At 40.6% G+C, this 24362-nt stretch overlaps 1 protein-coding gene across 1 annotated transcript; it reads right to left on the reverse strand.

The window, feature by feature from the left end:
• Positions 1 to 15725: 15725 nt before the first annotated feature.
• Positions 15726 to 18127, reverse strand: LOC115688908 (9-cis-epoxycarotenoid dioxygenase NCED2, chloroplastic). The gene has a single exon (XM_030614866.2). The coding sequence runs from the start codon at positions 17988 to 17990 to the stop codon at positions 16116 to 16118; it is 1875 nt and encodes a 624-aa protein (XP_030470726.1). The 5' UTR covers positions 17991 to 18127; the 3' UTR covers positions 15726 to 16115.
• Positions 18128 to 24362: the final 6235 nt, after the last annotated feature.

A 24362-nucleotide genomic window follows, 5' to 3' on the forward strand; every position in this document is an offset into this window, starting at 1 on the left:
TTGTTCCCATTAGCCCCATTAGCGGCGGCAACTACGGCCTCAACAACCTAAGCAACAGTGGCAGCTTGCTCTTGAGCCTGCTTTCCCATCAGATTCCCAATGTCCTTTAAAGCTCTTATGGCCCCGTCCACTTGCAGGTCTTCCGCCACTCCGGCCTGAGAACTAGACTAGCCCCTTGTCTCCATTCCTCGCCTGCTCATCCTCACAGCGTTCTCACAACACACCGAAACCTGCTATAATTCCATCTAGGAATTAAAGACCTAAGTCATCTACTCAAGTCTAACATTCCTAAGCAGTAAATCGCAACAACAATCTTAAAGCAAGCAACCACAGAGCAAGCATGAGGAACACGTAATTAACGGAGTTTCAATTTTACCTTAATCCTTGTAGCACCTGCAAGTTAGCATACTAATAACAAACCATCCAGCAATCACAAACATACGATCTTTAAGCATACATGAAACATTCTAACTTGTGATCACGACTGGTCTTCTTAATCAACTACCCCAAAGGTAATCGCTCCTTATCACTCCAAATCTCGACCAAACTCGGATCGAGTTAACCTTGCTCTGATACTAATTAAATGAGGATGTCACACCCCAATCCCCAAGAGCTTGCAACATCCGGCCTCGGTCGATAAGAATGCGACATCCCAGGACTGGTCGCCGACCCAAATGAACGAACTAAAGAGCAACACACGCGAAAGCAACTCGAACTCTCCATATAACATACAATCAAACAGGGTAATAAAGAGACAATCGAAACACAACAACAAACCACTTTATAAACATAGCATTACTTACAACTGCACAAAATACAAGCCTTACTAGAGGTCTCCCTACAAACCACACACATTCAAAAAAGATCGGGTGGTTAGGTTAGCCTAACTTCTCTACCAAAAGAGGGCTTCTCAAAAGTCGGGATACTAAACCTATCAGTCTCCCCCATGATGCCCAAGCGGTGTATTCGGATCAAACTCGAAGTACTTTGGGAAACCCGGATCAGCTATGTCGTCGGACGGCTCGGGTTCGGATTCAACAGGCTCGGTTCAGGGTCCGAATCTTCAGGACCAGTGTCCGGACTACTAACAACTCCGTCTGGTGGGAGGATCTCCATGGGGTCCCACCCTTCTACTCCGTCGTCAAGGGGACCATCAAATCTGCAAAGTAGACCAAGCAACGCATCTCCGTCCCAGTAGAACCAAGCCAAATGGGGTTTCCAAACAGTCTCGTCCTTGTCTACCCACACAGTACTAGCATGCCTAACATAAACCCTATCTTTTCCCACTGGGTACTCCATCAACATATGATCCATATCCATTAGTACCCGAAAACGTTGCGGTGAACCATTCAAGTTCATGGTCGGGGGTCTGAAAGGTTTGGGATATAACAATGAGAATAAATCTCAATAAGTAACCACCTAAGCCTCGCTTAGGCTAACGCGTACCTCCAGACGATTCTAAACATGTAATTCTATCAATCAGCGTGCACATCAATCATAGGCGTCTTTACATCGTCTTGGCACATACACAAGCCCTGCACGTTAGTAAACTGTCACAACATAGCAATCACTCATCGAACATAACAACCCGAAATCGAGGCATGAACATGCATATCACACTTAATAATATAGATATGCCCAACATTAGTCTCAAACATGGCATTCCATAATGCATATCGCACTCACTAAGTCCAGATTATTAACGGCCCCTCGGGCTCCCTCGAACCCGCGTAAAACGCATCAGGTTGTCGGGCTTCCAGTGTAATAGGGCATCGTCCCGCTACGTCGACGACAGTAACGTCCCGCGTCACACGCATCAAGACGGCATTCCATGAGGAGCATTAATCTGGCCTCCACCACGATTGGCATCCGGGCCCCCGCCGGGCATTCGATAAATCGGGCATCGTCTCACGTAAAACGCATCAATACGAGTTACATCTACACGTAATACGCCTCAGGGCATTATATGATCACATGAGCATTCAAACACTCAAACCAATTCTCATCTTTTCAATTAGTCAAATACCACTCAATCTATTCAACTAACAATCAGCCGTGCCTCTCACATACAATAATAACACCAAATAGTCCCCAAGAGAGAGAAAACCGAATTGCACGAAATCGGGGCTAATCTGGGCAATTGCGCAGTAACCAAAATCCTTTCAAAATAAATAGCAATTGAACTCCAAAAATTATGAATTTTGTATATGTCATAGGAAACATCTTGGTAAACATTTTTCATGAGAACATGAAATCCAATTCCAACTGTAAATACCTCTTTTTGTCGCTCGAAGTCAGACGAAAATCAGTCCATCAAGACAGACCGTTTGGCCTTCAAAATGCACCTCAATCAGTACCTAATTCTCTTTAGAAGCTTTGAAATTTTTATATATCATAGAAATAAGTGTCCTTAACAATTTTAGTGAAGCAAGATTTTTGAAAAGAGACCTAGACAAATTTATTAAAAAAAATCGGAAAGACACGAAGGTCGGGTAAACAGTAAATCCGATAGATTTGAGATGGTCCGAAAATGGACCTCCGAATGCCCCCAAATGATCTCTAAAAATTCCAAATTTAATATATGTTATACGTCAAGATGTCAGGGACAACTTTCATGAAGAACACCACCTGATATTCAGCCCACACAAGTCTCCACAAAAATAACAAAATACAAGAGCACAGCAGCAACCAAATCGAGAATCAACCAAGTAGAACCAACCAACAACCAAACTCAATCAGCCACTAAACCATCTCTAATCAGCCCTTACACATGTCATTGGCAATCCATTGTCCTAACCAAGGTTTAGGGAGTACTTACTAGGAATCATAAGCCAATACAAGCAGGCCAAGCCAAGCAGCAGCTGTTCTGGCGGTCGGACGGGAGGCTCGGTGGCGACGCTGGTCACGACGAGCCACGGCTAGGATGAACATGGGATGGTGACGGTGAGGGGTGGTGTTGGTCTCGGTTGGGGCTGGTGGTGATGGAAAATGGGAAAGAAAGAGGGAGAAAGAAAATGGTGGTGGCGTGAGCAGCGGCGACGACGGCCGGCAGCTATTCCGGCGTGTCTCTGGCGGCTGTACGGCGGCTAGACGGTGGCTGGAATGGCTGGGCTGGTCTGGCAAGGTGGAGAGGGAAGTTCAGCCAAAGGGGGGAGAGAACAAGGGAGGAGAGAGTGAGGGAGAGAATGAAGGAGAGAGAGAGAGAGACTTGATCTTCTACTAACCCCACTCACTTACAAAACCCCATTATCAACCCCACTAACATCCAAGGGTCAAGAATCCTTCCCCTTCTCCAAGCCAAGATCCAATGGCTCACAAAATCCGTCTCACTAATTACCCAAAAATAACAAATGGCAAGTAAAATAAATAAGCAAGGAGAGGAGGGGTAGAATAGTCCACTAGTTTTGGCCAAAGGAGGGAAAATATAAATGTCTAAGTTGCCCTTCAACCTTTCAAATGAATTCAAATATCCTCGGGGGTAAAATGGTCTTTTTCCCATACCCGGTCCAAATTATACTTTTCTGATAATTCCGAGCAATCTAATAGTTGGCCACGCTTGATGAGACGATGTCCAATAAATTTTCGTGGAATCTTGAAAGTTCGACATCCCATTCCGGATTCTAATTCGTGGCTAAAGCCAATCAATCGCGACTTTAGTGTATCTCAAACTAATATGTGGCTTTTAGGAGTTACGCGTATCGACCCGTGGGCGATTCAATATCGAGCCACATCTAAGCTTACTCGAGCCATGGCAACCTCGGTTGTCATGTAATTGCGAGGGTCAATCACTAGTTCCAATTGACATGATCATTCGAATTAGGTTTAGGATCGTTCGAAATTCACATAATGGTCAAGCCGAATCACCCACGATTCTATCGTATAACATTTGCAAATTGTTCCATAGCCATCCTTGGATCGGTTTATAATGGCCCAAAATATCTCCTCGTCAATCCTTGTGGTCGAAGTGTCAATCCGTGATCAAGTTCTTAAGTCCACGTACTTGATTCCTAACTAGCCATTCTCCAACGGTTAGTCTTCTCAAGAGTGATCAATTCCGAGTGAGATTCAACTAGAAGTGCATCGAAGATATATATTTATTTCATAAATCCTGAAAATGGGTTGAATTTCAGAATTTCACATGCAAGCACAAAAGAAAGGGTTAGATGGAAACCGCTTGTTCATGTTTATAAAAATTATTTTGCTAGAAACTTCATTGGATATGTTGGTGGAAAGCTTTTTAACCGTTCTAACTGCAATGAGGATGGTCATTTAAGATAAAAATGTCCAAATGAATATGCCAAACCAAAGAGGATCAACTAGAAGTTCAATCCTACTAATAAAAAACGAACCAAATTAGTCTAGGTACTAAAGAAACAATGAAACTCTTCTTCGATGTAGGAAAAAAATGAAAAACAAATGGTATTTGGACAGCTGATGCTCGCGACACATGACTGCTAATGCTGACAAATTCATGTCCTTAACCCTATTTGATGGTGGAATAGTTACCTTCGATGGAAAAGACAAAGGAAGAATTATTAGAAAAAGGCAACATCAAGTTGGAAGATCTAATCAAGGAAGATGTAGCACTAGTCAAAGGACTCAGACACAATCTAATAAGCATCAGCCAACTTTGTGACAAAGGTTAGGAAATCAGCTTTGAAGATGGTGAGTGTATAGGTGTAAAAAAGACCAATCTCAGACATTCACATGTAAGAAACATAGCAATATTTACTCGCTTAACATTGCTGTGATACTGCTCGCTGTCTAATCTCTATAAAAGAGAAACAAGAACTTTCGCATAGAAAGCTAGGTCACATAAGTATAAAACAAATCTCGAAATAAGCAGCCAAAGATCTGGTTCGTGACCTTCCCAATATCAGGTATGAGAAGAATGAGTTATGCGATGCTTGCTCATTAGGTAAGCAAGTAAAGAATACTTTCAATTCTGTAAATCTTATTGCTATTAACATAGCATTGCAACTTCTTCACATGGATCTATTTGGACCATCAAGGAGTACCAAACTTGGAGGTAAAAGATACTATTGGGTGATAGTGGATGATTTATTCTAGTTTCACATGGGTGATGTTCTTAGCCCACAAGGATGAAGCGTTTCAATCGTTTGTGAAATTTGCGCGAAAAGTCCAAAATGAAAAGGGATACAGCATTACATCCATACGAACTGATCATGGTGGAGAGTTTTAGAATCAAAGCTTCTCAAACTGTTGTGAGGAAAATGGGTTTGAGCATTTCTCTTCTCCTTAGACTCCACAGTAGAATGGCATTGTTGAACAAAAGAATATATCTCTCCAAGAGATGGCAAGAACAATGATGATCAAAAGAGGCACTCCTATATACATTTTGGCTGAACAAGTCAAGAAAAACGAAGATGTTCACAATGACTGGGAGGTATCAAGATCTGGTGAATAGTTATATTGACCTAATGAGGGTGAACAAGCCTGGAACAAGGATATTTGGTAAAGCTTCAAAGAATTATGGAAGGTGAACAACTTGATAAAATAATAGTCACCAATAAGCATGGAAGGGCCAGAAGAGATAAGCTATAATCATTATCAAAGGCAGCATATCATTATCAAGTGTAGCGGATTTGTAGGAGCATCTTTCTCTCTATCAGATGAGGTGGAAGACTATGATAATATCGATGACCTGTACGAGTTTAGTGAAGATTGATGAAGATATCGACAAGAGGAGAACAAGTCAAATATGATGAGAATTTCATGAAGACTTTGATGTATTATGATCAATCTTTCATCAACTTGAAGTCTTTAGAAGTACATAGTCAGAAGAATCATTGGATGATTGATCGCAAGTCATTCCATATGGTTTGACCGTGGATAGCACTAATCGACTGATGATAATGAACAGGTCCAGATTATGGGTAATGCATTGTGCTGATATCAAGTCTTGGAAGGTGCTGGTCACTTACTCTTATGATTAGAACGTTGATCGCAACGAAAATAGCCGTTGCTAAAGCTCAAAATTCGTATCAGGAGAACTAGAGTTGAATTAGCAGTATTCCTAATTATGAGCAGAGGCAAACTCTAACAAAAGCAGACTAACTATGTTGGGAAACTGCCAATGTCAAAGAGATGTTCTAATGATTACGAGCGGCAGAGAAACGTTTTGCAATGGCTACTTGAAGAATTTGAGTTGGAAACAATCATTTGAGGTTGGATGGCTATATATTCAATCCAAGAGACATAGTAAAATCGGGTGAAAACGAACAAATCTAGTCTAGTGCTTTTGAGTGTGCTTCTTTGCTTTGTTCTTGTTGATGTGTAATGCTAATTATTCTATGTCTAGTGTTTGTACTGCTACGAAATCGTGATAAGAGCAAGTGTACAAGAGTGATAGCAGTACAAGATTATTCTTTGCAACACCCTCACCTAAACTATGCGAGGGTTGGTCAGAAACCTCACCGGCGCAGGATTGGAAAAAAAAAAAGAGAAAAGGAAAAAGAAAAGAAAAAAAAAACAAAAGGAAAAAGGAAAAAATAATAATTTAAAAAATTACAAAAATTGTCTATATCAGCACCGTCCATACCACATATGATAGCCAGCTCTGACTAAACCACCATCTCTAGCCAATTATTGGCAAATCGTCAAAGATTTAGGATTGAATTGGCACAATTAAAAAGTTTAGAACTAAATTGGCAAATTATTAAAATATTTAGGACTAAATTGATCAAATTGAAAACCACCCGCCTGGGTGGCGCTGCTGGAAAGGGCACTCTTCATCTCGCAAAAGGTTGAGTGTTCGAATCCCGGGCGTCGCAGGGTGACTTAACCGGTGCACGTGTGTGGTGGCTAGCACGTGTCGCCCCCAGGGTTTACCTCCCGGCTGTCGGCCGTGCGGGGGTTCCCTGGGTTACCAAAAAAAAAAAAAAAAAATTGATCAAATTGAAAGGTTTAGGACTGAATTTGGCACAAGTATAATAGGTTTATGACTTTTTTGATAATTTTCCCATTAATTAATGTGGGGTTGAGCATTTAATATATCTAACTAGATACTAATGCGATGCTTTAAATTATTTTTGAGCTAAGAAGGATCCAAATACATAAGTTAATCGGCTCAAATCTGGGTGACCTCCTAAAGATCTCTCCGTGATGAGTATTCAAACTTCTATCGTGCGTTCTAAACAAAAGATAGCACCTCCTCATGTAGCGTGTTGTTTACAGTCTCAAAGAAGACTATAATTAAGAAATAAACCTAAAAAAATTGAAGTTGTCAAAGATAGACACGCAAGAGATTTCACATAATTTAGAATAAAACTACTTTAAGCTGAAGGACTAATGAGATGACTATGGCTAAGAATCATGTATTGCATTGATAGTTCGGTGAATTTAGAAGACGAGTCTGCTATCTATATAACATTAGATAAAAAGTACCGCAAGAATTAAAGAGCGGAATAAAAACAACACAATGGAAGGCTTTAAGATAACACTAAAACCTAGAGAGAGAGAGAGAGCGAGCATTAAATCTGGAGTTTTGGTTGGCTGTCAGCTAGTGGTGGAGCTTTTTCAGATGCCGATCAAAACATGACAAATCACTCTCAACTGATCTCAGTGCTTGGCCTTTTCAACTGGGTTTTCTTGACTGCCATTAGTCCGCACGCATGCAGGACTGCATGAGAACAAACAGCGGCTCACCTTTTCCCCTCCACTTTTGCGTATCCTATAGAAAACCGAAAACCAAAAAGCTTCTTGAATTCCTCTAATCAATAAACCCACGTTGTATCTCCAAACAGGCAACTACTTTTCCCGGAGAGAGAGAGAGAGAGAGAGACGCATGCAGGACTGCATGAGAACAAACAGCGGCTCACCTTTTCCCCTCCACTTTTGCGTATCCTATAGAAAACCGAAAACCAAAAAGCTTCTTGAATTCCTCTAATTAATAAACCCACGTTGTACCTCCAAATAGGCAACTACTTTTCCCGGAGAGAGAGAGAGAGAGATGTAGGCTCTCAGAGACAGACGGTGGCTTTGTGGGGATGTTGGGATGTTGGACTGGAGAAAGAGAGAGAGAGAGAGATTCTTTGATTGATTGTTTGAAGGCACCTAGAGACAGACGGTGGCTTTGTGGGGACGTAGGACTGGTGGTCGGCGGAGATTTCTGTCCAATGCGACAAACTTGGTCAGAAAAGTTATTGAACGTGTTTCAAGTTTCCACAAGAAAAATTGCTCCAAAAGTTTCACAAGGAAAATAGTGCTCGAAATATCACCTTTGCCCTTTCTTCTACATGTGAAAGAGATGTCCTTGGTACACTTTAAGGACAACAACGTCAAAAATATGAACTAAGCTCGTTCATTATGATTTTAATTCGAACGTGACTATATATTATGGACAAACTTAAATGGCTTACTAATAATATATGAAATACCTACATATTCTACATTGTAATCAGTTTTATAATTATGGGTTTGCGTATGACGGTTTTTTCCGTGTAAGGTTGTCTTATTAGGTTATGGGAAATCATTCCATGTCGATCCTTCAACTCTTTGATTTATCAGAAATTTTAATTTACATCAAGAGAAAATAGGAAATCGACCTTTTCCCAAATTTCTCATTTCCGGTTGAAATAAGAAGAAAACCAAACTTTGTGGATATCTTTTCATGTTTGATTGGTTTTATTAATTGTCGGACCAAAAATGAACTTTTTTTAACATGGTTATCGGAACCTTACTGCTCAACCAATCCTCATAAATACATGTAAACAATTTCTATATTTTTTTCCATTTAAAATTAAATCTTCTAATCATCATAAACGGAATAGAGTGGGCCATTAAGCAAGTTTAATATGAGTAAGCAATGCTATGATTTGAATTATAATATCTATATAATAGATCCAAATCAAGTGTTTAACAATTCAGCCAAACCTTTAAGAGAAAATATTGGTGAAACTTATGATACACCATAGTTACAAAATAAAACCACGTTTTGGGGGAATAAAATGAAAGAAAAAAAATGATAAAAAAATGTAACAAACTTATGATATATAGAAGCAACAAGTCCTTAGAAAAGCCAAGACAAAAGAAAGAACCAACTAAAATTCCATTAAAATAAATTTTAGCTTGACGAGGAAGGTCAGGGTGGGAAAAACAACAAGCACGTGAAAATTCAAGGCGTGGGTACAAAATTTTCAAATCAAAAGGCTGCGAGAGACTAATCAGAAGGAAAATGGACCATACATTTATGAGAGAGGCCAATTTGACCGTGGCAAAGGAGCACTTGCATGTGTGTCTGTGCCCGGTTCTTGGGTGTCTCCCATATTTGGCTGTTTGCTTTGGCACCTCCTGTTCATTCCCGTCCGTAATGGCGACTGCCTCAGTCGTGGTCCCCCCTCGCGACCATTCTATAGTCGGCGTCGCTAATGCTTGAAAAGCGATTATGAGTAAGTTCCTAGAATTGAATGTGTCTTCCGTTTCTTGGGAACAATTGTCTTGCTCATTTTCCCATAAAAAATCTCTTCTCTTCTAATCTTTTCCACCCACCTCAGAAACTATCTCATTCTTTTTCAAATTTCTGCCAAGGATTGCAACCAAAATTAGAAATATTAACCCATTTTCGATAAGGGGTTATGTTTTCTTCCATCTCCGATTTGATGAAGTTTTCTCCCACCGTTCTTTTGATCAGTTGGTCACAAGTTATGGACATCATTCACGTGAAAAGACAACTAAAATTTAAAGTGGGTAATATCCATATTTGTAACCCGCCAATAAAATGCATGGTTAAAGGAAATTCCGTCTCCAACTCAAGATGGAGGAAAACGTGGGCTCATGATCATGTTAAACTTCCATGATCACGTTCATTTGATTTGATGTAGTTCCTCTTATGAACCTCATTGAGTTTACCATTTTGGGTAAACTTGATGATCACGCACGCCATCCCCTAAATGAAGCCTTATTCGTGCAAGTAGATCAACCGATTTATCCATGAATATGTGGTCGAGTAGAAAAATTAGGCTAAAAAAACCAGAAAAGAGAAACATGAGGCATGTCCTACTCCAAGATATTTGAGGATTCCCGATGTACGAGTACCTAACAATTTTTTAGGAAACGAAATCATTCCAATTTAGAAGAGCAGAACTAATCTTTTCTTTCTTTCTCAAAAGAAAGTGTTTCTCCAGAAATAGCTGTATTTTCTTTTCAAAATCTTCTTAAGAGTCGGCAAGTTCAGAATCTTTGACCAATTCTTGATTCTGCCCACTTGCTTGATGGAGAAAGTAGGCTCTGTTCCACCAAGCAAAACTCTTGCTTGTTAATATCAAAATCAACATCCACTTGGTCTTGGCTTTATTTAGTAAGTACCCATCGCGAATAAAATACATATATACCAATTAATCTTCTCAAGAAAACTTAGTCAAAAGATTTTGTATAGACCTTTCTTTCTGGCCAAAGAAGCTTTTGTACCCCTTATTGAAATCAAACGAGAGCTATATTGTGCAAATTATATTGAGAGCTACATTGCACACCATGTACCTAATTCTGATGGCGCACCATATACCTAATTCTGAGATCTATATTTTATACCATTTTTTTCCTTGGTTGCCATGCCATAGGCGATTGCCACATGCCATATCGCTTGATGAATAGTTTTCCTACTCCTCAATCTTTCGCCGGCTACCGGGTTGGCATTGTGGAGGTTTGGCAGGACATGTTCATCATGTCGGCCGTGTCAAATTTTAGTGCCAACACAATAATCAAATCAAAGAAAAATTAATAATAATCTCTTTCCGGTACATGTAGGTATGGATTGGTATAATCTTAGCAAGATTTGGCAACTTTGGAATCTTTGACTCGTTCTTTACATTGTTTTTGATACCCTAACTGTCCATGCATTTTGCCTTTGACTAAGGATATAAAATAGCACTTTTTTTTTCTAACTTGCACTTGATAAATTCATGATTTCCGACTGTCCATCTAGTGACACTTACTCGTTTCCAAGCTCAACTTTCCATGGATGTAAACTGATCAAGCATGCATGCGTGTGGAGAAAGAAATTAGGTAAGTCGGCGAGTTACCATCGCATATTCGTCTCATAGTTAAGCAATAAAAGTGAATTATTACATAAAAGGAAAAATACATTTTTGTCTTATTATTTGTCGAACCAATGACTTGCAGTACATAAACCAACCAAATTGCTAGAAATACACATCCCGAAAAAATTTGTAAAAAAATGTTATTTATTTCTCTAATTGAATGTGTAAGCATCTATTGTCATACAATTCCATTTTTTTAATACCCCCTTCTATTTTCGTCGTGCTAAGGAAGGTTAAAAAAAACAATACTTACTAAACAAATTACCCAAATTACTTTAGTAAATAATTACTATCTGCTTTATATATTACCCCTTTACCTATAGTGTGCACCCACTTAGTTAATGTTTAATAATTCGCATGATGATGTTTCAAAAGAAACAACACTTAATTCCTTGGGGGCACTAACACAATTAATAAAAATTAATAAACTATTAAATTTTGGGTGGCACAAAATTCACCTATCTTTTCCAATTTAATCTGTGCAAAACATAGGATCTTGGACCTAAAAGGTCAAGTAATAAATTTGAAAAGGTATAAAATAAATTTTATTAATGCAAATCGTAAGGGTTATCTTGGTGAATTCCAAGAACTTTGAATTGTGAATATGTACTTCACTAAACCCAAGGAAAAATAAAAAAATAAAAAAGCAAGAAGTGGGTAACTTTAGTTGTTGGTCAAACTTTCTTTGATTTTACTGTGATAGAAGGAGAAAAAAACGAAGGAAATGCCTTCTTCTAAACAGAAGACTGGACTTTTTTAACCTCTAACAAGACAAAACTTTAGTTGGGACTTCCTCTGCCTTTGCTAAGTCTCTCTCTCTCTCTCTCTCTCTCTCTGTCAGTGTCCATAAAATACCTTTTCCTACCCTAAGTTATGGCCAGCATTCAATCCGCGGCAAAATAGCAAAAGAATTCGAAAATGTTCGAGCAATTAAGACGTGGATTTGCTTGTCATTGTCCAATAATCCAATGAACTGCTCCGCGTTCCTCGTTGTTCCATGTCCATCATATGTTTTTTTCTGGCCACCGTGAGGGGACAAAAAGTCCGCGCGTACTGAGAAAAGAAACCTAGATCGGTGGGAATGGGAAAGTGAATTGATATTGGATTTGATGTGCTTGAATTTTGCTAATATGCGTACAAAAAAAGAAAAGAGAGAAAAGAAAAGCAATGAGTCGATCGATCTTCTTTAATCAAATATTATATCAATGTGATTAGACTGAACGAGATGTTTTGTGGACGTAAATTTAGCTAAATTAAAGATCGAGGGGCCATTTTCTTAGATCCATTTTAAGCAAATAATACTTAATTGACTTTCCTACCAAAAAATAAAATAAAATATTTCAAATTTATCATTAATACGTATACATTTCCGTCGATTTGAGGTTTTCAAAAGTAAATGTAAATCAATTTAGATTCAACTGCTAGAAACCAAAAAAAGTTAAAAATGAAAAATCACTTTACACATAAGTTAGATTGGGCTTTCCTTGGTGAATTGCTTAATTGATACTGTACTTCAGATAAAAGTGTCAGAAAAGTCCTAAACATTTTATATTGGTGCCAATTTAGTTCTAAATTTTTTTTTTTGCCAATTCAGTTCTAAACATTTTATTTTTGTGTCAATTTAGTCTTTCTAGCTAATTTTAGCAGGATTTTGCTGAAGTGGATGCCGGTTGGCCTACGCGGCACCGTCGGTGATGACGTGGATAATTTTTAATAATATTTTAATTTTTTTTAATTTTTTTTCCTTTCTTCTTCGTCCAGCCGGTCACCGAACCAATAACTGGTTGGAGGCCAGGAGGCCTCTGGTGAGTCATGCCGGCCACTGGCGAGGCTCATCCTCACCAGCAGCTAGGCGAGGGTCGAGCCTCGTTGACTAGCGCGAGGGTCGAGCCTCGCCGACTAGCGTGAGGCTCGCTGGAGGCCAAAGGGCCTCTAGCGAGCCCCGCCGACCACTAGCGAGGGCAACCCTCACCAACGGCTGGGCGAGGCTTGCCCTCGCTGGATCTGGCGACGGTCGAGCCTCGTCGACCAACGCGAGGCTCGAGCCCTCACCAGATCCGGCAAGGGAGAGCCTCGCCCAGGCCAGCGCAAGGCTCAAGCCCTTGCCGGAGCCCGCCCTCATGTGGGCAGTGGTTGGCCTCGCCTAGGCCAGATCTGGCAAGGCCGGCCCTAGCCAAGGCTCGCCCAGGCCATACCGGGCCTCACCCAGCCATCGCCTGTGGCTAGTGGCCGGTCACCGGCAAAGGGAGGGAGGAAGAAAGAAAAAAATTCAGAAAAAATAATTAAAAAATCGAAAAAATATTAAAATATTATTAAAAATTATCTACGTTAGCGCCGGTGGTGCCATGTAGGCCGACTGGCGTCCACGTCAGCAAAATCCAGCCAAAATTAGCCGAAAGGACTGAATTGGCACTAGTTCAAAAGTTTATTACTAAATTGGCACCATAAAAAGGTTTATGAGTAAATTGGCACAAATGCAATAGGTTTAGGACTTTTCTGACACTTTTCTCCCGTACTTCATAAGAGGTCCGGAGTTAGAAATTTTTTTATACTTTAGGGCGTGAGTGTAGAGGTTAAACTATTTGGAAACCCATGAACATCCTACAAATCTCGTGATACTGGTTGAGTATAAGCTTTTGACAGGTGATCATGGCTTAGGGTGATCTACTTAGGTTATGGGATTGGAGCATGCAACCTTTAGTTAATTCCACCATATGCCATCCATGGTTCAGAGTTAGAAAATAGTTTAGCAAGCTTGGGACTATCTGTTCCCAAGGTATGAATGGGCTCTGATGAGCAGTTTGATTATTATATTATCTTTTGAAAACTTTAAGTTAAATTTCTTAATTTATATTATTTAAGTTTGAGTATTAAAAACATTTATGAAAAGCGATGAAACGATATAAGTTATATCATAAATGTCAAATTTTTTACTATTGTGCAAAATCATCATGCTAGTTAATCACAATATTTCCAGATTCATTCAAATTTAGCGACTACCTTTATTGTGAAAAGACCCAACCATTTTCTTGGAATTTCATTCAAATTTAGCGACTACCTTTATTGTGAAAAGACCCAACCATTTTCTTGGAATAGAATAGATTAGATTTATATATTAATAGTTAATGAGATTTTCTCGAAGATAGTTGCCAATTTATGAAGTAAGTTGCTTTTCAAACTTAAATGACCACATTTGTGACCAAGAAAAAAAGTCGAACTTAGAATGGATTACACGTAGAGATCATTAATCAATGAATTAGTGGTCTTCAACGAAGATAGTGGCCAATTAGTGAAGTTAGTTGTTTCCAAAATAGATTGATCACATTTAATTTGTTCACCAAATAAAATTAAGTCATAGCTACTCCATAAACACTTGTCGTCAAGGCGGTCTGCAATTAAACATGGTTTTTCTCACAAAATGCTTCCCATATAGTTAATAAAAGTTTTTTCACTATGTTCTTTTATCTTTTCTGATAATGATTTAGCGTAATTCTATTATACGAATAGTAATTTAGTATGGTAGGGTATGGTTGCTATAATAATATTTAATTGTATCTTTTGGTGGTCGGACTCATACCGAATTAGCCAAATCTTAGGGGGTCGTGGGGCAATTTCCCAATAGTTTTGGAGGCTAGGGAATTCCCTGGCTTCCTGCGGTTTGCATTCACATGAAGACTTAAGTTCGCATAGATTCCACTATGGCCCTAATTTTCAAAAAGAAAAAAGAAAAAATAGAATAAGTAATTTTGTCTAGGAATTTTATAATAATTCTCTATATACAATACAGAGTACTGGCAGCCTAATTGAACTGGCCACACTCGATCTTCAAAGGTTATAGTAGTACACATGGTAGAATAAATGGTCATAAAATAAAAATGTTAAATCTTATTAGCGATTATCACTTACCATCAGTCGATGACGGTAATAACATTATGGGATAATGACACAAACAGTCCCTGAACTTTGGGCAAATGTGCAATTTCGTCCCTGAACTTTTAATTTGTTTAATGTAGTTTCTGAACTTTAGCCTAATGTTCAATGCGGTCCCTAAACTTTTAGTACATGTTTAATTTAGTTCCAAAACTATCTGAAAATGTTTAATGTAGTCCTTAACTTAAATTAATGGAAAGACTACATTGAACATTTTCAAATAGTTCAGGGACTAAATTAACATGTACTAAAAGTTCATAGACCATATTGAACAAATTAAAAGTTCAGGGACCAAATTAAATATTATGCTAAAATTCAGGAACTACATTGAACAAATTAAAAGTTCATGGATCAAATTATATATTGAGTCAAAGTTCATGAACTATTTGTGTCATTTTCCCTAACGTTATTATCAAGTATCATTTGATTCGTAAAGTCGAGCAACTCAATTGCATTCTTGTTCAGAATATAGGGCAGCGACTTGATACCTAATTTTGGTCAACAATGATAACGTGACGTTTCGAATGTACAAGTGATGTCTTGAGCCTATGATATGCATACGTAGCTCTAAAACAACGCCAAATAGGCAATACTCTATAATAAAAAAAAACTATATTTTACTCCAGAATTCTTGTGTAGTCCATTCAACCGAAACAAAAGGCAAAAGAAGAAAGGAAAACATAGTTCCTCCACGCATACTAGAATTGCAATTGGAGAAGGAAGAGGGAAATTTACAGATTGCAGACATAAAAAAATTAACTAATAATAACATTACAGGATAATGAAAGAAGGAAAAGCAGAAAAAAGAGAGATAAAACAGAAACCAGCTGAGCTCAAAAACTACACTGTCCAAAAGCTACGAGCTGGTCTCTGCTCAAACATTTCCTTTTTTCCCAACGAAAAACCTTAAACAAACAAACAGAACCAGAAAGTCTGGCTTGTGCTTGCGTTTCAGGTTTCATCTTCCACGAGGAACCGGATGAACTGTCTCTCCGGTAAAAACCTCCACAACCTCCTCCTCCTCGTCCTCCTCCTCTGCTGCTTCACTCTATAATCACACGTACACTACACCAACCCGAAGAAAGACCAAAACCCCAGAAATAGAACGAAACTAAAGGTTTATATCACTCATACTTGGCTCGCTAGGTCTTTGGACTCGATGAACGTCCCATGAAAGCCGTAGGGGACCCGGGACGGCAACTCGACCGTGGCCTCGAGCTCCAGGTTCGCGGCGTTCACGATCTGGAGCTCCGATGTCCACATCGTCTCGTCGTGCACGAAGGCGAGAATGTGGCCGTGGTCTTCGCACGCGGGGTCTTGTTCGGCCGGCAAGAAGAAGGGTTCGCCGCCGTATCTGTTGTCGCCGTAGAAGTGCTTCTTGACCTCGCCCGTCTCGAGGTCGACCTTGGCGAAGCCGGAGACCTTTGGCCACGGCTCGGCGATGGCGAGGTATGCGTATTTTGTTTTCCGGCCCAGGAGGTTCCGGTTCACCATGCCGGCCTCCAAGTTCACTTGCTCGGAGGGGTGAATTATGGGTCGGCGGGTGGACTTTCCGGTCGTCGGATTTAGGCGAATTTCGGAGAGCACGCTCTGGAGGCTCTCGTCGCACTCGTTGAAGATTTTGTCTGCCGGCGTCATGCACGATCCGATCACCACCACCTCGCCCCGCTCCGGCTCCTCCCACGCGTTCCACAGGTGGAAGCAGAACGTGGCCGGTACCTCAACCCACCGGATCCCCGACCCGTCGCTCGCCCTCTTGTCGAGGATCCCAAAGCGGGACGTCTTCTCCTTGTCGTAGATCACCGGCGAGCCACCGCATAGCATCTCCTGGAGCTTGAACACGACCTGATGGTCTGGGATCACGACAAAGTTCTCGGTGATGGCGAAGTCGTGCATCATGGTCGGGACCGGCAAGGGGATCTCGACGTCCGGCGACTTCTCGCCGTCCGGCGAGAACCTGAAGTACTTGAGGTAAGGCTTGTTGACAACGTCGTAGCTCAGGGCAAAGAGCTCCTTCGTGATGGGGTCCACCTTGGGGTGGGCGATCATGGTGGAGTCGAGCTGGCCGTCAAAGTCGTACCGACCCACCGTCTCGAGGTCGCCGGAGTGCTTGACCCTCACCTGGTACGGCAGGTCATCCTCGGACATCGCCAGCAGGCGGTTATTGAAGTAGACAAGGCCGGCGTTGGCGACGCCGCTCCCGCAGCTGTGGTCGAGGAGGCCGAACGCCCCCCTTGCGTAGAAGAGGAGGAGGCGGGCGATACCGGAGTGGCCGTGCAGCTCACCGATAGCCTTCGGGAACACGGGCCGGCCCAGCTCCCGTTCCTGGACCAGCCGCTGTGTCTCCGTAAACCGGCAGGCATAGCTGGCGCAACCTCCGCCAATCGTCACCGCGTGGACCATGCCATCGCCGTCGAACAAGTGGTGCCCCGCCATGGGCTCGTGCAGCGGGTTAGCGCCGTTCCGTACATAGACTCCGTTTATGCAATCGGGGATCTTGCCGGCCACCGCGAGGTGGTGGCAGATGGGCTGCTCGGGAACCGGGGCGAAGTTCCCCGCAATTTGAACGTCGGGGTCGGCATTCTTGGGGAGAGGGTGGTGGAGCTCCCGCGAAATCAGCGCGCTCTCGACGAAGTCTAAGGTGGTGGCGGCGGCCTTTTGTAGGAAATTCCACTGTGGAAGGTGGTGGTGGTGGTGGGTTTTCTTGGTGGTGGTGGTGGTGGTGGAGGTGGAGGTGCTTGTGGGTTCTTTAGTAGTGATTGCAGGTGGTGGTTGTTGGTGGGATTGCTTTGGGAAGTGGAGCATGGGAGGAGACTGCAAAGCACCATTTATTGTGAATTTGATGTTGGTGGGCTTGTTCTTCTTGTTCTTGGCCATGCGCAAGAGGCCCAAGTCCACTAGTGAAGAAGAAGAAGAAGAAGCAGAAGAAGATGAAGAAGATAGGTGATCATACGTAGCCCAACTACTACTACTAGAGTTGGGTGATATCGTGGGAAGAGCCATGGCTTTTCTTTTCTCTTCTCTTTTCTTGGTTTTGTTGCTTCCCCACCTTCCCTTTTCTGGGTTTGGTCTAGAAATGGTGCCAGAAGAATAAGGAGAGAAACAATAATGAAGACTAGAGAGAGAGAGAGAGAGATTTGGGGGAGAAGAAATGAGGGAAAATGGGTATAAATAGAGATAAGCGGTGGAGAGAGAGAGAGAGAGAGAGAGAGAGAGAGAGAGAGAGGAGGCATTGTGTGTGTGAGGAGGTCCACCTCAGACATTTAGGAGAAAACCACGTGGTAGATTTGTGGGGAGGGCACTTGAGGTTGAGGATTGACATTCGAAGGGGCTTAAATTATATTTAGATATAAAAAAATGAATCGACACATTAGTAAAAAGAAGAAAAATGTGGAAAAATGTGGTGATACCAAAACATGGCGTGGGTGAGGAACTTTGAAATTGCCTGGTAATAAATAGGTTGAAACATTACCAATATATAAGTCACAACCATTGACACATAAAGGGGAGAGGACGGGAGAGAGAGAAAAAGAGCTATGATTGGAGGGCATCCTAAAATTATGGGCCAATAAGAACGAGGATTATAGTCAAAATCCGTTTTTCAAATCGAAGTTATTCAATCTAATGAGTATCGTTTCTTTATCTCTTCAAATAAAAAAGTTATTGCATAGTCTATAAATCGTGATATTCATATTTCGATAGTTGAGATGGACTCGATTTACATTATCTACATGTTATAATATTTTATTCATTTGACATCGAACTCTCCGTCTCTCCTTCTTCAATTTGTTTTTTTTTTTTGGGGGTTCTTTTTTTTTTTAAAGAAATTTGCTTCGAATGGATGCTCACATGGGCCTTTTTCTAGTCTGTTTCAACCACGAAATCTTGGTCACATCACTGACCCCACACGCCCCTACACACCCTCGAACGCAGCCTCGGCTATGGACATAAGAAATGGCCTCTTTCTCTATCAACGTTTTCAATAGGCCCCGTTTGCTGTCCACATGAATAGCCCCATTCCAATCACTTGTCCCCATACTGTAAAACCACAGCTAAAAAATAAAACAAAAAACAAAAAAATAATGACGACAAAAAGGTCACACCTCTTTTCGTAACCTTATAATGTCACGATTTTTATATATCACATCGCTAGTTTACGGGATAAGATATTATTTCATCCACTCGATGATAAAAGCTTTGGATTGCATCGTTTTAAGGTCATATCGTAGTCAAGTTTCTATCAAGCATTGTCCCATTTTTGCTATTATATTTCACATTATGAATTCTTACTTATCTTATTCCTTGTTCTTTAGGCCCGCGATTTTATTTCTGATAGTAAAGCGAGGGTGGGTGTTTTAGTTATCTCAAAACACTAGTTTATGGGGTTTCCAGTTTATCATGATACTCAACAATGTTATAACTAGGTAATGCATCAAGAGCGGTTAAGAGGTACATTCATCAAGTAAATTGAACTAATGATCTCACGGAAAGCGGCTCACCCGTTCCCATATAAGCCAACATCCTCAGCGGCACGACAATTAATAGCTTTGATTAGTTGGGTCATTTTTTAACATAGACAAGTCCCTAATTTCCTAAATGGCTGGTCATACCTGGCTAGAATGGCTTCTAGCGGTCAAAGTTCAACAAGCAGAAGTTAAGCAGCAGTTAATGAGATTATTATACGAATGGTGCTTGATTATTATTTCTTTTTGTCATTTGGAGAGGACCATTGACTGCATACCTAATATTTGTTTAAGATAAAACTCGACTTTTTTATAACCCATGTGGAAGGAGCAAAATCATATCTATTGAAACTTTTTAGCCACGATGATAGTCTAACTTCTGTTTAAATTATTTAATGTGTACTCTCAATATCATTTGATGGAAACAACAGAGAACCCTGGCAGTTACGTGTTGGGATTATCCATGTAATTTCCCAAACACATAAAGTTTTTCTACGGAAGCAGCTACGAAAGCAACATTATAGTTTTTGCCCTTTACCCAGAATTAGCGCCATAGCATCTTGTTGGAGGTCCCCCAATTGTGAACAATTCAATGCACTTGCACTCGACTTGTAGCATATTTCGTCTATTGAAAAAATGATGGCGGCTTCGTACCTTCTACCATCTTTGAGAAGATAACCAATGACTAAACTTTAGCTGCTGTGTTTTTTCCTTGGATCTTTGTGGCCATGGTGGTTTCGGACTTCTAGTTGTGGTCCTCTTGGAATGACCCAATTGCGGAGACGGTGCTGTCGAGGGCCACCGGAAAAGGAGAGGGATGAGAGCGACGAGTTTCGATGGATCTATATCGCAGAGTCTCTTCAATGTTTCCCATTGCCGGTGTATGTCACAAGCTTTAGATATCGACGCTCGAAAAGTGGTTTTTTGCTTCGCTTTCGACGATGTAACTCATTACCACATCTTAAAAGAAAATTACACTTTTTATCCTTGTTGCTTTCGTCCTAATCAAACGAGGAGCCAAAAAGCATGATATCTTTAGGACAAGCCGGATGGAGGGCGCAGAACCATTAGAGAATTAATACTAATCTATTCTTGAATAATTAATAATCTAAAAGAAGTACGAGATTTTTATCTTTTTAAAAGCTCTTTAGAGGAAAATATCTGACCTGCGCAATGACCATCAATTGAAGATTACAAATTGTGTGGTGAGCACAGCATATTGAAACATCTGTTCACGCTGACATTTTTCGTGAGCAGATCTCTAGTGTGGAGATATTTTTTTTTCTGTTGCTTTAATTAAAAAAAAAGGGTCATTTAATAATTTCAATTTCTGCTATAGATGAGTGAGAGTCTCTACTGACCAATCATCAACTTACACACGAACCCTAGCTAGCTTCAATCCAATGTCATGGATGACTCAAGAAAAGAACGAAGTGCTAGTGAGCGTGGAATTATTTAATCAAAAGAGCTTGAGATTAATAGATTTGTGAGAAGGAGTGCCAAAAAAGTCCTAAACCTTTTGCATTAGTGCCAATTCAGTCCTAAACCTTTTTTTGGTGCCAATTAATCCTAAACTTTTTGCATTGGTGCCAATTTAGTCCTAAACCTTTTTTTGGTGCCAATTAAGTCCTAAATCTTTTAAATTAGTGCCAATTTAGTCCTAAACCTTTTGTTTTTGTGCCAATTTAGTCCTTCCGGTCAATTTAGACCAGAATTTGCCTACGTGGATGCCTGCCGGCCGGCGGTCGGTCACCGGCGCCGACGTAGACAACTTTAATATTTTTTTAATATTTTTTTGAATTTTTATTTTTTTTTCCTTTTTTTTTTATTTTTTTTTCCACTTTTTTTTTGGTTGTCTTCCTCCTTCCTCTGGCCAGTCGCCGGTCCGGCGATCGGCCAGAGGCCAGAGGCCGGCGAGCTCGAGCTCGCCGGCCACTGGCGAGGACGGCCTCGCCCGGCGAGGGCGAGCCTCACCTTGGTCGGGCGAGGCTCGAGCCCTCGCCGGAGGCCGCGGCGAGGGCAAGCCTCGCCCGACCAAGGCAAGGCTCGAGCCCTCGCAGGAGGCCGCGGCGAGGGCGAGCCTCGCCATGGTCGGGCGAGGCCCGACCTCGCCGGATCTAGCGAGGTCGAGTCGGCCGGCAGGCGTCCACGTAGGCAAATTCCGGTCTAAATTGACCGGAAGGACTAAATTGGCACAAAAACAAAAGGTTTAGGACTGAATTGGCACCAATTTAAAAGGTTTAGGACTTAATTGGCACCAAAAAAAGGTTTAGGACTAAATTGGCACCAATGCAAAAGGTTTAGGACTGAATTGGCACCAAAAAAAGGTTTAGGACTAAATTGGCTCTAATGCAAAAGGTTTAAGACTTTTTTGGCACTTTTCCCCATTTATTGCCATCCGATACATTTCTTGCGATCATCGGCGACCCAAAGTTCGTCCACATGTCGGGTGCTTTTGGAGAGTTAGTATACAAAATGACTAAAAGAATAGAAAATTTGTTGCGAGCATATGTTGGACCCACTGATGGGTGCAGTACTTTAATATTGTTTAATTAAATGATAGAACATTCTAGCTTTGGTTTAGATCCCTCGAATAATAAATGTTGTAATTTTACAATATTTGATAAAGATATATAGTATTTGCACATTTATACTTATGTTGGAGGTATGGAAAAATGAAATCTTATGTTACGATGATTTCACATTGAAACCAAGCATGGATGTTGAAGATCTTCTGCAAGCTATAACTTGCCCCATTTGAATAATACACCCTTTCCAAATCAAGCGGTAGATCCAGGATTTTATATTTAAACGAGGAATTTCTACTCTTTTACAATTTTCTGTTTTCATCTCAATGCTTTATCATTTTAAATTATTAATTAGGATGACTTCGTTGGTCTATGAAGATTCCCTACTCTAGGGGACTCCCCCACATAATTCTTTTCAATGTAAGTTTGTCAATACATCATACACCCTCATTGTCAATTCCTAGGGATTAATCAATTTCGCTGTAAACTCCAAGAAAATGAATTAACGATTGAGCAACAGACTTCTTTTTAAGAAATTCACTATGATGTTTTGAAAATTACAAAATGATCGAAGGTTGTTAATGTTTTCATTTGAATTTATAGAACAACTTCTATGTACACAAGCCATATTCAAATGGCATTGGAACAGGACGTCTAAAGGCATGGAAAGGCTTTGGTTCTCCAAAGGAGAACAATCATTAGAGGACAAATGTGTCTAAGTTGGGAAGGACCTTTATAGAAGGTAAATAAGCTGTAAAATGATGGTTCGTTAAAGTTTGGCTGACTAATAGAATGTGAATAGCTTATAAAACATGAGGACGTCAACATGCTTGGAAATACCTGCCTGTAGAGAAGGTGAACAGACTATTCAGCGAAAGTTCGAGAAAAGTCTGGAAGGACCACTTTGCAGAAGTGTGACATTCGAGCCTCTACAATCTTGGTGGGAAGACCTAGACTCTATCAGTTTGATTTGTATTCAAATTGGTGTTTCATAGCTGTCTTCAAATCCTAGAATCCATCAAAAGCAACCAGGAGTATATCAGAATAGATTTGCCATTTTTGTGAAGGCAGAAAGGGATGTTAGGCAAACTATTGAAGCAGAGAGTTCTACTTTGGGAAATGACCCGCATTGCCCGTAGACTGTCGTTCGGATTGCATAGAAAGCAGCTCTAATGATCAAGAAGGTCAATCAACGGCCCTTTGACTAGGAAAGCTTCCAATGGATACCTTTGAGGCTTGGAAGTCTGTTTAAACATATTAAAGTTGGTTGTGAAAGATCGACAAAGTTCAAGAACTTTCTCTCTCTCGGTTGCATCAAATTGTCTAGCTTCCATTGTGCAAAATTGAGTGATTCCTAATTGTAAATTTCTGTTGAGGATGTGAGTACTTGTAATTTGGAAAGAGAGCGATATAGCGTTGTTAGAGGTGCTTGAGTTTCTAGATGCAGCTTCCAAAGCTTCGAGTAGAAGCAGCACTTCAAGTTGTAAAATCTCATGGATTATATAATGTATTTTTACCTGTTGAGGCTATTACAGTTGGTAGAGTGGAGTAGGCCAAGTGGAAGGTTGAACTACTATTAATTTGAATTGGATCTCTTCTGTCTCTTTAACTCCTTCAGTATCAGTTTGATAGAAAATTCTACTTCTGCATAACTCTTCTCATTTCAGTAGTATTTCTACACTCTTATCTTCAAGTCCTTCAAGATAAAGATAACCGATTCACCACCCTATTGGTTTTTGAGCTTAGTCATTTCAATTGGTATCAAACCAGGTTACTCAGTTTTGAAGTGTTACATTTCGGAGTAAAAGATCCATATGGCCAGCATTATAGGAGCATCGTTTAGTGGGAGACAATGTATCTCTAGACCTCCCATGTTTGATGGACCCAATTACATCTATTGGAAACGCAGGATCAAAGTCTTTGTGCACTTCACGATTTATGATCTTAGAATTGTGATAGAAAATGAACTATACGTTTTAACACAGAGAAATCCAGGTCCTCCCGTGCATGTGGAAGCAATTGCTGATGCACAAACTACTGTCGTTGTTCCAGTAGCTCCACCTCCAGCAAACAGAACACCAGAAAAACAAACACGACAACTTACTTTGAATGCAAAAGCCATTATATACACACACACACACACACACACACGTACGTATCTTCACCATAACCTTAATGCTTATTTGATTTAAAAGCAATCTCTCCTACTCATTTAGTTATACCGATGCACAGTTGGCAAAGTTTATTTTAGTAGATATTTACATTTGAAATCGCAAGCATATGGTTACTCTTTGAGGAGCTCATTTCCAAGCAATCCAATCTCAAATGAAACCTACTGCTCTTTGCTTTCAGAGATGGCTCCTTCAACCGACTATAAACGAGAA

This window comes from Syzygium oleosum, unplaced genomic scaffold, assembly GCF_021117445.2.
Source record: "Syzygium oleosum isolate NSW1041296 unplaced genomic scaffold, Sole_v2.1 Sole_v2.18, whole genome shotgun sequence".
NCBI lineage: Eukaryota > Viridiplantae > Streptophyta > Magnoliopsida > Myrtales > Myrtaceae > Syzygium > Syzygium oleosum.

What these genes read in the sequence shown, in the direction of transcription:
- LOC115688908 (XM_030614866.2), bottom strand. Translation starts at nt 17,990, where the DNA reads ATGGCTCTTCCCACGATATCACCCAACTCTAGTAGTAGTAGTTGGGCT.